This window comes from Hyperoodon ampullatus, assembly GCF_949752795.1.
Source record: "Hyperoodon ampullatus genome assembly, chromosome: 1".
Lineage (NCBI taxonomy): Eukaryota > Metazoa > Chordata > Mammalia > Artiodactyla > Ziphiidae > Hyperoodon > Hyperoodon ampullatus.
This window is the reverse complement of record NC_136914.1, coordinates 16,823,716-16,836,702: the sequence shown is the minus strand read 5'-3', so window position 1 is coordinate 16,836,702 and position 12,987 is coordinate 16,823,716. Positions and strand designations below refer to the sequence as shown.

The following is a 12,987-nucleotide window of genomic DNA, read 5'->3' as shown; positions in this document are numbered from 1 at the left end:
GCTCTATTTATGTTTGTCCTTTTTTTTTTCCCCTAGGTCAAAGAGCTCTACTCATATCGAGATGAACCAGTAGCCATAGAAAATCTCAAGAGAGGCCTGGCTAGTCTATTTCAGATGCAGTTAAGCTCTGGAACTACCAATGAGGTACTTACTAATATTATTAAGGATCCAGAAAAGTATTTGTCAATAAAGTTACCAAAATTGTTTATATGGGTTTCTATCTGCAGAAATTCAGTAAAAAACAAAGTCACTGCTATGGTAATGCTTAGAAAGGGTGACTTGGGTGGTTATCTCATTTACATATGAAACGATTTGCCGTTTACCCCAATTTGTATTTGAATACAAGGTAGAGGGAATTAGAATCAGTCATACGAAAGAGACCTATAGAATGACTGAATGATAGAGATGCAAAAAAACCTTGGAGAATATTCCAGTGGCATCACTGTGCATCACTATTCCACGGGGAGCTTATTAAAAATATAGATTCCCTGGATTCACTGCAGAGATTCTGATTAAGTAGATTAGCATCTGTATTTTAACAGTTTCTCAGCTAATGTAGATGCATTGTCAGTTTGAGGAACCACTGGTCTATACAAACCCTCTTCATTTTATAGATGAAGAAACCAAGGTTGAACTAGGGAAGTTGAGTGACTCCTTCAGTACCATACCTGGAGTCAAAACAAAGCTGAGTCCAAGTTTTCTTGTCTGAATTCAGCCAGTCCATCAGTGGGTGAGAAAATCTGATGGCAAGGCTGGGCCAAGGGAATGCTGGTTAACTTTCTAGAATGAAGACTGGGGATGGTGCTTGTAGAGGCCAGAGGGAAGACTCAGAGATGCTAAACTGAGTCTGTACTGAGATACATTTGCCTACATTCAAACTGTTGATGTAACTTATAATGAGTTGAATTAATCCCACAGGTTTTTATGGATTTCGAATCATACTCAGCTCATCAAAGCATGTGTGCGCACGCATGCACACACGCACACGTACACACAGCCTACATACAATATTAAAAGTCAATTCCCCTTGCCACATAATTACCCATTTATGAGAGGTTTTGATTATGACCAGGCCATTTGTCCAGTTCCTATTAGACATTAGAGAGAAGTGGGAAATGCTTTATTATTCCTGGGGCAATATGAAGGCACTCATAAGACTCAAATGAAGGGAATGGAAAAGAATCCACACGCTGCAAGAAACATTGAATTCTTCTGCCTTCCTAACTTGTCAGCCTGGGCAGAAAGGCAGTCCCCCATAACATATTAGAACCCCAATTTTCAAGCCACTTCCCACTGGAATTCAAATGGTCCATGTGAGAATCGCAAACATTGTATTTTTGCTTTTCTTTTTAGGTAGATATCTCTGGAGATTGTAAAGTGACCTACCAGGCTCATCAAGATAAGGTGATCAAAATTAAGGCCTTGGATTCATGCAAAACAGAGAGGTCTGGATTTACAACCCTAAATCCGGTATGCTTGCTATCACTTTCTTTGAGGCAACCAAGTAATTACCTTTTGTAGAGATTATTTAAAAATAATAGGTGAATAAGGTAACAATATAATTTGGGAACATTTATAATTTTTAGTTTAGGGTATTAGTTTTATATAATATCAAATGAATAGTTTTATCTTAATATATTATAAGTTTGGGTGATGGGGAAGTTCTTGTGAAGATGAAAAGATAATTCACTATTTGGCTTGATTCAAAGATAAAAAGCTAATTACTTGTTACAACCACATATATTTATTTACTTAGGTCTTGGGTGTCACTTCGAAAGCCACATCTGTCACTACCTATAAGATAGAAGACAGCTTTGTTGTAGCTGTGCTCGCAGAAGAGATACATGCTTTGAGGCTGAATTTTCTACAAACAATTGCAGGCAAAATATTATCAAAGTAAGATAATGTTAGAGTTTAAGTTTTCTTTACTGTTCTTTGATATATTATTATACTTGGTTTTAAAAAATATATGTGTGTATATACATGCACATGTATATGTAGTGCTTCCTCATTTTGACTGAGTTCCTTTAAAACAGTGATTATGTCTGTTCATCTTTATTTTTCATATTATCTACAGTAATATATGGCATGTAATAAATACTTAATGTTTTTAAATAGAATTTCGTTAAAAATAAATCGTTTATTGAATAGAATTTAAATTTTGAAAAGGCAAACTACTTGATTCATTCTCATTTATTTTCTAATTTCTCTGTCAAATGATTTTAATGTTAAGTGTTAAAAAATGGTGGCATTTGTGAGTTCTCATGTCAAGATTATTTTTTGTTATTGTTGTTAATAAGCACAGAAAAGTTCCATACTAAAGTGATGTGACAGAATTTTTGATGTGATTTATAGTACTTACATATTCGAGCCTATTATTTCAATTGGAGAAAATTTCTCTGGTCAGAATAGTTCTCACAGGCTAAAGAACTAGAATTTCAAATCTAAGAGTATGTATTATTTTCAAATTTTAATTCAGAAGAACATCTCTAGCATTAAATGTAAGTTTTATCTTATGTCATTGTTTCTCAAATGTTTCTTCTGAAGTAGCCCTAATGTCAGAGGTACATGGTTGCAAAATCTTGGGAGAAATGCTTCAAACCATAAATGCTTGAAATTTTATTGAAGTCTCCTCTGGATTAGAACCTTGTGTTCTACTTTGTACTATATCCATATTGTTTTCATATATTTTCATATAAAATTAATATTTTTAATTACTTAGGTTTATCAGGTTTCCATTGCTCTATAACACACCACTCCAAACTTAGTGGTATAAAAAAACAGCAATCGCTTTATTATTCTCAATCATAATCCTGGCATTTGCCTTGGTCCTGATAGGCATGCCTCTCTTGGTGTCTGTTGTGCAGTTGCAGACAGTTACTGACCAGAGCTGGTTCAAAGGCTGCTCCCTCACCTATCTGGTGTCTGGGCTGAGAGACTCAAACTACTGAGGCTCCTTATGCATCTCTGTTTATTTCCATGTGGCCTCTCAACATGGCAGGTTTGGGTAGCCAGACTTCTTACATGGCAGCTCAATTCTCTTAAGGTATGTGCTGCCAGCATGCCAGATGAAAGCTGAATTCCCTTTTATGACTTAGCCTTACAAGCCACATATTGAAACTTCTACTGTCCTCTATGAGCTGGGGCAGTCACAGAGTCCTGCCCATGTTCAAGGAGAGGGCTGTAGATTCCACCTCTTAAAGGGAGAGAGGCAAGCTTCTGAAAGAACATATCAGATAAAAATATTATTGAAGCCAGTTTTGGAAAACAAGATTTCCTAATTGTCTTAGTTAATAAGCGAAACGTGGTTGTACTGAAGACATCATTTTCAGAGAGCTGGGCTAAATCCAAAAGAGGTAACATCACATATCCAGGCAAATTTTCTTTCCTATAGTCTCTTGTCATAATATTTTTAAATTCCAGACTTAAATTTTCGAATCTTTGAGTAAAATTGTTGCTCCAGAAAAATTTCATAATTGTCTTGAGGTTTCTGTTACTGCTGGAGATATCACTGTTTGAAAGACATGGCCTTATAGAATTTGAATAAATTAGTATCTTGTTTGCCAAAAGAATGACAATTAGTAGCTTGTTCACTCAAAAGAATGCTGCTGATGTGACATTTCTCTTCCTTGGTTATGCAGGCAGAAATTAGAGCTGAAGACAACAGAGGCAGGCCCAAGACTGATGCCTGGGAAGCAGGTTGCAGACATCATTAAAGCAGTTGATTCGAAATACACGGCCATTCCCATTGTGGGCCAGGTCTTTGAGAGCGAGTGCAAAGGATGCCCTTCTGTAAGTGTGAGCAACTGCGTTGTGTGGCCAAATCGTGGAATAATCGTGGCTTAAAGTTCTGTTTTCCTTTTGTCTCCAATGGAAGCGTCAGTTAATTTGTAAAGAAAGTTTACAAAGAACTACCAGCCACCACTGAGTTATAATGGCAGTAGCCTAATAATATGCACCTAAGGTGATGCATAATACAACAGTAATTAACCAATGATTACCATCCACTCATTTCAAATAAAAAATGTTATGACTTGAGGAGAGCTTCCTCAAAGCAGCACTTAGAATGCAGTGGGGACAAGGACCTCAGGAAGTTAAGGGGCAGCATGGCATCAAGAGCACAGACAGGGGTCTGAATCCTGAAAGTTCTGCCATTTGGTAGTAATATGTCCACAGGTGAAATGTTTTATTGACCTCCGTGTTCTGAGAATCGCTGTGAGGACTAAAACAGGATACCAAACTCTTTGCCTCAATCGGGAACACTGATGTACTGTGCCCCAACCTCCCGTACAGTTACAGCCAGAAATGAGGTAGCATATCCCCAAGGCAAAGAGTAGATCATCTCGTAACATTTTTAATCCAGTAAAGAGAAATTTCATTTATTGCATGCATCATTTGTGATGTATGGCCACAGACATGGCTCTGAGTTCCAGCATTTCCTAATACTTCACCTCTTGTCAGGAGAGCAAACCCTTGGCTTCAGGCTCTGTTTGTAGCTACCAGAAGATGCTCTACCCTTGGCTATTATTAGTGTTGAGAAAAGTAGACACGTCAAGGACTAATACCATAATTTGCTTAAAGTGTGAGGCACTACTTCCTTGCTAGTTTCTCAAATAGACCAAAATTGAATGAAGGGAAAACCAAAATGAGACCAAAAAATAATGGTTCTCACACTTGGTTTTTTCTTTCGTTTTTCTTCCATAAATCATCTCATGTTCTGGTGTAATTTTCTAATGTCATATGAGATGGAAATTATTTAGAAAGGTGACTAATGAAACCAATCATCTTTTCTTAGGCTGTTAATTTCTCCCCCCACAGTTATCCAACATTCTAAGCCATCTAAGATTTTTCATAACTATTTCTTCATTATTGTGGGAAAGGTTTATGTCTTTGAGGAATTTGTTTTCCAACTTCAGTATAATGTCACCAGTGCAACCTTTACAGAAAAAAAAAAAAATCTGACTTCACATTGATAATGCTCTCTGCCCTCAGAAATGACCCAGTAAATCTTTAGCTAAGTACAACTGGAATTTTGTTTCGGAATATCCTCTTAAGATTAGGTAACCAAAAGGGGCTTGAAAGAAGAGCAAAATATATATCTGTTGCTTATTGGAAGGAATGAGTAATTTAAAAACTGGCAGCATGGACATTATTCAGAGTTAGAGGTCACTGATGAGACTTAATACATTCTTTTACAACTGGGGAAAAGTGGTAAACCACGAAAAATAAGTTTTTAGCTTATTTCTAAGCCAAAGGATGTCATTAATTAGAACTATTTACTATTTTTAAAACCACAGTAGCATAATTATGGTGTTTGTGAGAATTACCTTTATCTAAATAATACTCTACTTAACATGGATATATGAAATGTACAGTTCAGACCCCAGCAATATGTTTTACTATTGTTTGTAAACTATTTACTATTGTTTGTATTTCATACAGCAGTAAAATAAAGAGAATAGGGAGCTCAAATTATTACAGAAACTGGTTTTCAGTAAGGTTCCACTACATCAGAAACCTGATACAATTCTTCAGCAGTTCTAATTTTTTTTTCCCCTCCAAAATTTCCTGTTGTTAATGAAATTTTGGCATCATTTCACTATGGTAGTCAAAGTCTGGCCTCAGGTAGAATTCCCTTGTTGTAACCATGGAATGACCCATATGCCCAGAAGCTTGAGGTCCTTTGAGCTAAGTGCTAATAGACAAAAACAGTCCTCCTACAGGGGAATTGTACACAGAGTCAGCAGGCCTCTGTGTTAGCCTCTGAGAACCACAGGACTGTGGTACGGACAGGGGGCGATCAGATATATTGAGCTAAGACACAAAAAGCTTCTTTGGCTTGTCAGATACAAAGGAAAGTTTATTTCTGGAAAGAACATCCTTTGTAAGTGTGGATGTTCAGAATTATGAACGTGGTATGGGCCTGCGACCATGTTTTGCAGCTCTCGGAGCACTGGCAGTCCATCAGAAAACACCTGCAGCCTGACAACCTCTCCAAGGCTGAGGCTGTCAGAAGCTTCCTGACCTTTATTAAGCACCTCAGGACTGCAAAGAAAGAAGAGATCCTCCAAATCCTAAAGGCTGAAAACAAGGAAGTACTGTAAGTGCCCTGAACATTGTGTGGGGTTGTCTGTGGGAAAGCACTACTGGGTTATTGTTTATTAAGCAAGTAAGATCCTTTTTTAACCAACTGCCTCACCTTCCAATCAATTGTTTTGTTGTTTTGCGTTTTCATTGAACAGTTATACCTCAGTGCAGTAATGCAGTGGTTAATTGACCAGACATGCAATAACAAGTTTTCAGTAGTGACTCAGAGTGAATATTGTTTTTTGAGTATTCATGAGTTTACATCAGGTCTGGATTGGTACATAGATGGGGGGCAGGACTTCATTGTGACACCACGGTGCATGTGCTGCCTCACTGTTGTGAAATTGTGTTCCCTAGCTATTCATTTACACTCGAAAAGATTTCAGAGTTGATTATAAAAATGAAAAACGAATATGATTTTTTCAATTGAAAATGTGCTTTCATTTTTATGTGATCATCCCCATTGAAGCCGTGTTTTAAAAAGAAAATTGAGTACTGAGGTAAACAGCCAAAAGAATCCAGAGAAAAGAAATATGTACATTATTTGAATATTTGATGAGAGAATGCTTTATTTGACATGCACCATAAAGAGAGTTGACTTAATTACCAAATTTACTTTGTAAATACAAATACACTTTCTAAGTAAAAGTGTTTTGGTCTTGTAATATAAAATTTGTCTGTAACTACAAATTCAACCATATGACACGAATTATCCTAACTGATGATATAGAACATGGCTCAATTAATTTGACAAACAGTGGAAACTAGCCATTAAGATAATAAAAAATAGAAAGTGGCCAAGTTACACACGCACATGTACACACACACACACACACACACACACACACACAGCAGCAGTAGTCACTGAGTTCAAGGGACTCAATTACCCAAGAATAAGAGAATTTAGTTTTTTTTCTGAGAAGTCTGTTTATTTTAGATTGTATTTACTCATCTTGAGGACATTAAAAAAATTGATATGAATTCCATATGACAAACCAAAGTTAATTGGGTACTATCTTCAAAAATAAATATTTAAACCAGAAGTTAAATATATGCAAAATCATAAATTCTCAGACTCTGTTTTAATCATAGAACTTAGGAAAACTATATTTTAGAGTGACATATCTTTTTATCAAAAACAAAAATATGACAAGAATAGTGCAAAAATTAGCTACTTAGAACAGAGATTACACTAAGCCTTAGCCTATTTGTATCCTAAAAATTTTAAGGTGGCAGTAATTTGTATGATTGCATGATATAGTTTCTAAATCAGGTTATTTACACAATATTGTACCATATCATAGGTAACACACACATAACGTAGTACAGTAGAAAAGATACTAGGATGCACTAATATCAGAAGACCTAGTTTTAAATTCTGACTTCCAACAGCATACAACCTTTAAGTAGGTCATTTACATTTAGCTTCCCTGAGCCTCACTTTCAACATCTGTAAAATACAGAGAATAATTCCTTCTATTTATTGTAGGATAGTGAAAGTCAGGGTGGTGGAATGTAACGTTTCCCGAAGTTTTTATTATGTGTATCTTATAACTTATAGAATGTTAACAAGTATGCCAAGAGGAAAGGCTTCTGTGAGCAACTGAGTTTGAAAAACACTGGGAGAAACCAAGTTAAACAGTTGTCTGCTACAGAAATATCCAGCATTCTTTAATCTGATAATATTATGTATAAGTTTCCTTAAACATATTCCAAACTTACACGACATTGAAAATCCCTTTTCTTAAAGCATTTGGTAGGACTAGTATTGCATGAAAAACACTTTAGGAAACACTGTAATTAAAGACCGTGTACTCCAGTCAGAAAAACCTGAGTTCCAATCCTAGCTATATTTTTACCAGCTATGGGACCTTGAACAAATGACTGGATATCTCTGTTTCTTTATATATAAGGGAGGATATTAGTATTAAACTGATAGAGATGTTCAGTGAGGTGATGGTATTAATACCAGCTTATATTTATTGAACATTTACCATGGGCCAAGCACTATTCTAAGTGTTTTACATAGATCATGTAATTTAATCCTCCCAGCAATCCTAAAATAACTACTGTCTTTAGCCCCATGTTACGGATGAAGAAGTTAAAGCAAAAAGAGGTTGCACACCTAAAACTTCTAGCGCAATAATAGACACTTAATAAGTATTACCTCTCTCTCAGTTTGCTTCATTCGCTAGGGTCTTTGTTAGGATCAAAATGGTAGAGTGCAAGAATATCTTTTTTAAAAAGTATAACATCTTAAATACATGTATGGTATGTTATGTGAATGTGGAATAAAATATATATCAGTACATACCTAATATGTTCATTAGTTTGGCAACTAGTTTCAGAAATTTTACCCTCCCAAGACTCAGCCAACAAAAGATTCTTGATGAGTAGAATATGTAACTAGCACTTTCCTGCAGAAGTTTCACTCTGCTCACAACTAATCATTGTGGTTGAACTTGAACTATACCATGGTGCTTTTTATTTTTTAAAAAATGAGCAAAAACGTCTCTCTTGGATATAAATGAAAGTTAAAAGAATGTCCTATCTTTCCATTAAATGATACTGCCCTAGTTAAGTTATGTATTTGAGAAATGTATATATTTGCAAAGCTAATTAGAGAAAGAATTGATTTTGGGGACCATAGCTTTTATATATGACCCATACAGAAAAGAGTTTGAACTTAATTTATAATATTATTTATATGATTTTATTTATAAATCTCCAAATTATATTTGGCTTAGGCTAATACAGTAAAATTAATTTGTATATTCTGAGTATACATTGAGGAGAAAGAAGGGAGTTAAGGGAGAGATTTCAAATAAAATGGGGAAGGGTCTTTGGAGAAATTCATTCATTTTTCTTTTGTTTAAGTAAAAATTTTTTCACTTCTTTAGGAAACGTAAACCAATGGGGTCTATGAATGGTAGCGATTCCAAATAATTTCTTAAGCACCCTAAACATTGATATCCATGACTATGCCTTTTTTGTAGACCCCAGCTGGTGGATGCTGTCACCTCTGCTCAGACCCCAGACTCATTAGATGCCATTTTGGACTTTTTGGATTTCAAAAGTGACAGTAGCATTATCCTCCAGGAGAGGTTTCTCTATGCCTGTGGATTTGCCTCCCATCCTGATGAAGAACTCCTGAGAGCCCTCATTGTAAGTCAAATGGAAACTGCAAAAATAAAGGCTCTTGGCTGCTCTTAGGAATCTAGGCAGTAATTAAATTTGCTAGCATCAGAATACAGGCTGAAACTAGAGCCTTCTGATTATTCATATTCAAATTCCTTTGGACTATTTTCTTTCTGTTAATCATTAACTGTACAGTAGATTATTTCACAGTGGCTTCTCTGTAATTCCTCTAAATAACTTAAACTATACTTTATGGAAATTTAAAGATTGTGTTCACCTATCATATAATGTAACATAGGACAAAATTTCAGAAATTTCTCATTTTTTATACATGTTTGTATAATGTATAATCTTATACATGTTATATATATATAAGATATAATTCTTCTGATATTAAAAATTATATTGGAAGCAAAAGCTAGAGTTCTCTTGGATCCAAGGTTTAAAAACAAAAAGTGCACTTATTCACTTATGATTTAGGGGAATAGTTCATAATCTTTTTAGAAAATGGGTTTGTTTGAAAAATCTGATAAAATCAGTGAAACCCCTCATTACCCATACATAAAATTTTACAGACCATTTTTTGGATTCACTGACCCAATGAGCCCAGTCCATAAACCTCTCAGGACTTCACAGATCCACGTTAAAAATACCTGGAAGGACTCTAAGACTCTTCAACCCAAAGCTAGATAGTGAATTTGTAAGTGTCCCCAAAGCAAAATTCAGAGTTTGCAACCTAGGAACATAAAAACAATTTCCTCAGGCTTTGGCTACTTTGTTTCTTTACTTAAAATACCCCTTGGAAATGTTTAAATGTTTTGGTAAACTATTTTATCCTTGTTTGGCTAATAGAGTAAGTTCAAAGGTTCCTTTGGGAGCAATGACATCAGAGAATCCGTTATGATCATCATTGGGGCCCTTGTCAGGAAGCTGTGTCAGAATGAAGGCTGCAAACTCAAAGTAAGTGCAAATCCAATCTCATTTACTGTATCTATAATTCTGGACCAATCTATTTAACATTTACCGTGCTGCCCACCATTGGGGCAGAAATCAAATTTGTATGGTTTTTATGACATCAAAGGACTATGCCTTCTTATATTTTTCAATTTCCATAATTATTTGAGTTGGCTGGTTTACTTCAGCAATCATATATCAAATATCTTGGCTAAACACAAAACTGACATATAAAAACATCCATTCAGTAGTATTTAATGAGTGTTTACTCTGTGCTAGGCATTATGCTAAAGCCTTAATATAAAGATACATAAAACATTCTACTATCCTCAAAGAACTCCTAGTCTGTTTATCAAATGCAAACAGATAAATAATAATATTGAAATATAAAAAGAGTGCTCTGGGGCTTCCCTGGTGGTGCAGTGGTTAAGAATCTGCCTGCCAATGCAGGGGACATGGGTTCGAGCCTTGGTCTGGGAAGATCCCACATGCTCCAGAGCAACTAGGCCCGTGAGCCACAACTACTGAGCCTGCGCTCTAGAGCCCGCAAGCCACAACTACTGAGCCCGTGTGCCACAGCTACTGAGGCCCGCATGCCTAGAGCCTGTGCTCGGCAACAAGAGAAGCCACTGCAATGAGAAACACCACAATGAAGAGTAACCCCCACTAGCTGCAGCTAGAGAAAGCCCGCATGCAGCAACAAATACCCAACACAGCCAAATATAAATTAAAAAAAAAAAAAAAAAAAAGAGTGCTCTGTGAATACTACAGAAGATGCACCAAACTATTCTGTTTGGGAGTGCTGGGGAAGCTGTCACCAAAATGATAATATCAAATAGCTTAGCCTAGAAGAGGTTTTTAGGTGAAGAGATAGTTTTGTGGAATAAAGGACATTCTAGGAGAGACACAATAATGTATAAAAATGCCCAAACTCAAACTGAGCCTGGTATGCTTGAGAACAGTGAGAAATTCTGTGGGGCTGGAGCAAAAGATATGTATGTTTGTGGGGCAGATAGGTGGGAGTGCTGATGAAGGAAAGAAGGGAAGAGAGAAGAGAGGTAGGCTGGATCTCTACGAATGGCAAGCTAAGGAGTCTCGACTTCATTCTGTAGAGAAAAGAGAGAATAATGTGGTTTTTAGGTGGTGAATGACATACGCCGATTTTTTTAACCTAGAAAGAAGCAAAATGGTATATAGACTGGGGGTCAGCTGCATTAGGGCCAGTACGATCTGATCAGAAATGTTTGCAACAACCTGGGCACAAATTAATAAAGGTCTGAATTAACATAGGTGTTGTACGGTGAGAGAAGGAGACAGATTCAAGAGCCCTTTAGGAGATAGAATTGATAGTATTTAGTGACTGATGGGATGTGGGGAATGAGAAAGAGGTGAGAATCCAGGTGACTATTAAGCTTCCAGGTTAGGATACTAGATGCATGGTGATGTGAACCACTTAAGCAAAATTTATTATAGAACATGGTTTGGGGGTGGGAGGAGGGTAGAGCTATTAATTTGGCTATGTTTTGGCTATGTTTGAATCCTTTGGGACACCAGGTTGAGTTGTCCAGTAGGCAGATGGCCACATCCATCTGTAGCCCAGAAAAGGAGTTAGGACCAGGAATAGAGAGTGACTGAAACCTTAGGAGACAATGGGATTACCCAAGGGAGGCATATAGAGTGAGAAGGAAGCAAAACAAAGGATTACATTTAAAGTTCTTCTGATAATGGGACAGCCTAATTATCACATCTTTAAAGTTACCTTATGAGTATAGCTGTAAACGATCCATCACTGTCATTCAGTTTTGTTAATGTTTTTGAGCAACTTTTAAAAAATATGCATCTTTGAAGATAATGAGACTTGGCTACCAAATGGACCATAGCAAATGTTCAAATTTTCTTTTCAACTTTCTGCTGTGGAATATGCATCTATCTTTTGCCCATATCAAAGACATCTGGATAGAAAGAAAACGATGTATTCTAAATACAAATTTAAGGCATCTGCTGGGCACACAATCCACAATACCTTACTGTCCAAAAGATACCTGCAAAGCTATCGAGTGCTATAGCTTTTCAGCATTTACTGGCATGAAAGCTACTGCCCTATGACAGTCTAAATGGCAGCTACACAGGTCACAATGAGTACTAAACCTCTATTTCTTTTTTCTATTTGTTTTTGCTTACATTTTGATCTCCCTGTATCCTAGTTTCTTTTTTCACAAAATTTATATTTGAAAAAATTCAAACCTATGGAAAAGTTGTAAGAATAGCACAATTCCATTAATATTTGTATACCTGCTTCATCTAGATTTGACAATTGTTAACGTACTGTCATATTTGTATTATCTCATTCTGTTTTATTTCATTTTATATTATTTTGGTTGAACCCTTTGAGAGTAAATTGCATGCATCTGACATTTTACCCCTAAAGACTTTTACTTCTTATTTCTTGAGTGCCATTGCATCTAGACTCTTATAATGGACAAAATACATATATTTACATTTATTAAATTGCGAGTTCATACTGCTACCTCCAGTTCTACAGGGTCCTTCCTCTCCTTCCGTCATTCCGTAATTATACCTTCCTTCTCCCACAGTGAGAACCCTGGTTCTCAAGGACGTTAATATCCTGATTCATTTGCTCAATCCTAAAACATGTACAAAATAATTTTGGAATTGTTACACCAACGTCATTACAAAAACCAAACTGACTTAAATAAAGTTCAAGACTTCATCACAGTCTTTTTGACCTTAGAATATATTTCACTAAAGGTATACAGTCAGAGGACTATGTTCAAACATTGTTTGGAT

At 36.1% G+C, this 12,987-nt stretch overlaps 1 protein-coding gene across 1 annotated transcript in view; it reads left to right on the top strand.

Moving 5' to 3' along the window:
* The window catches only part of MTTP (microsomal triglyceride transfer protein), a gene marked incomplete at both ends in the record, with an annotated part of 43,993 nt that overhangs the window by 13,203 nt on the left and 17,803 nt on the right, over positions 1–12,987 (top strand). Inside the window, 7 exons of the mRNA XM_079703458.1 lie at positions 37–144; positions 1,354–1,470; positions 1,757–1,896; positions 3,642–3,792; positions 5,943–6,100; positions 9,084–9,252; positions 10,078–10,185. Coding sequence (XP_079559584.1) covers positions 37–144; positions 1,354–1,470; positions 1,757–1,896; positions 3,642–3,792; positions 5,943–6,100; positions 9,084–9,252; positions 10,078–10,185 — 951 coding nt within the window. The remainder of the gene's footprint in view (positions 1–36; positions 145–1,353; positions 1,471–1,756; positions 1,897–3,641; positions 3,793–5,942; positions 6,101–9,083; positions 9,253–10,077; positions 10,186–12,987) is intronic.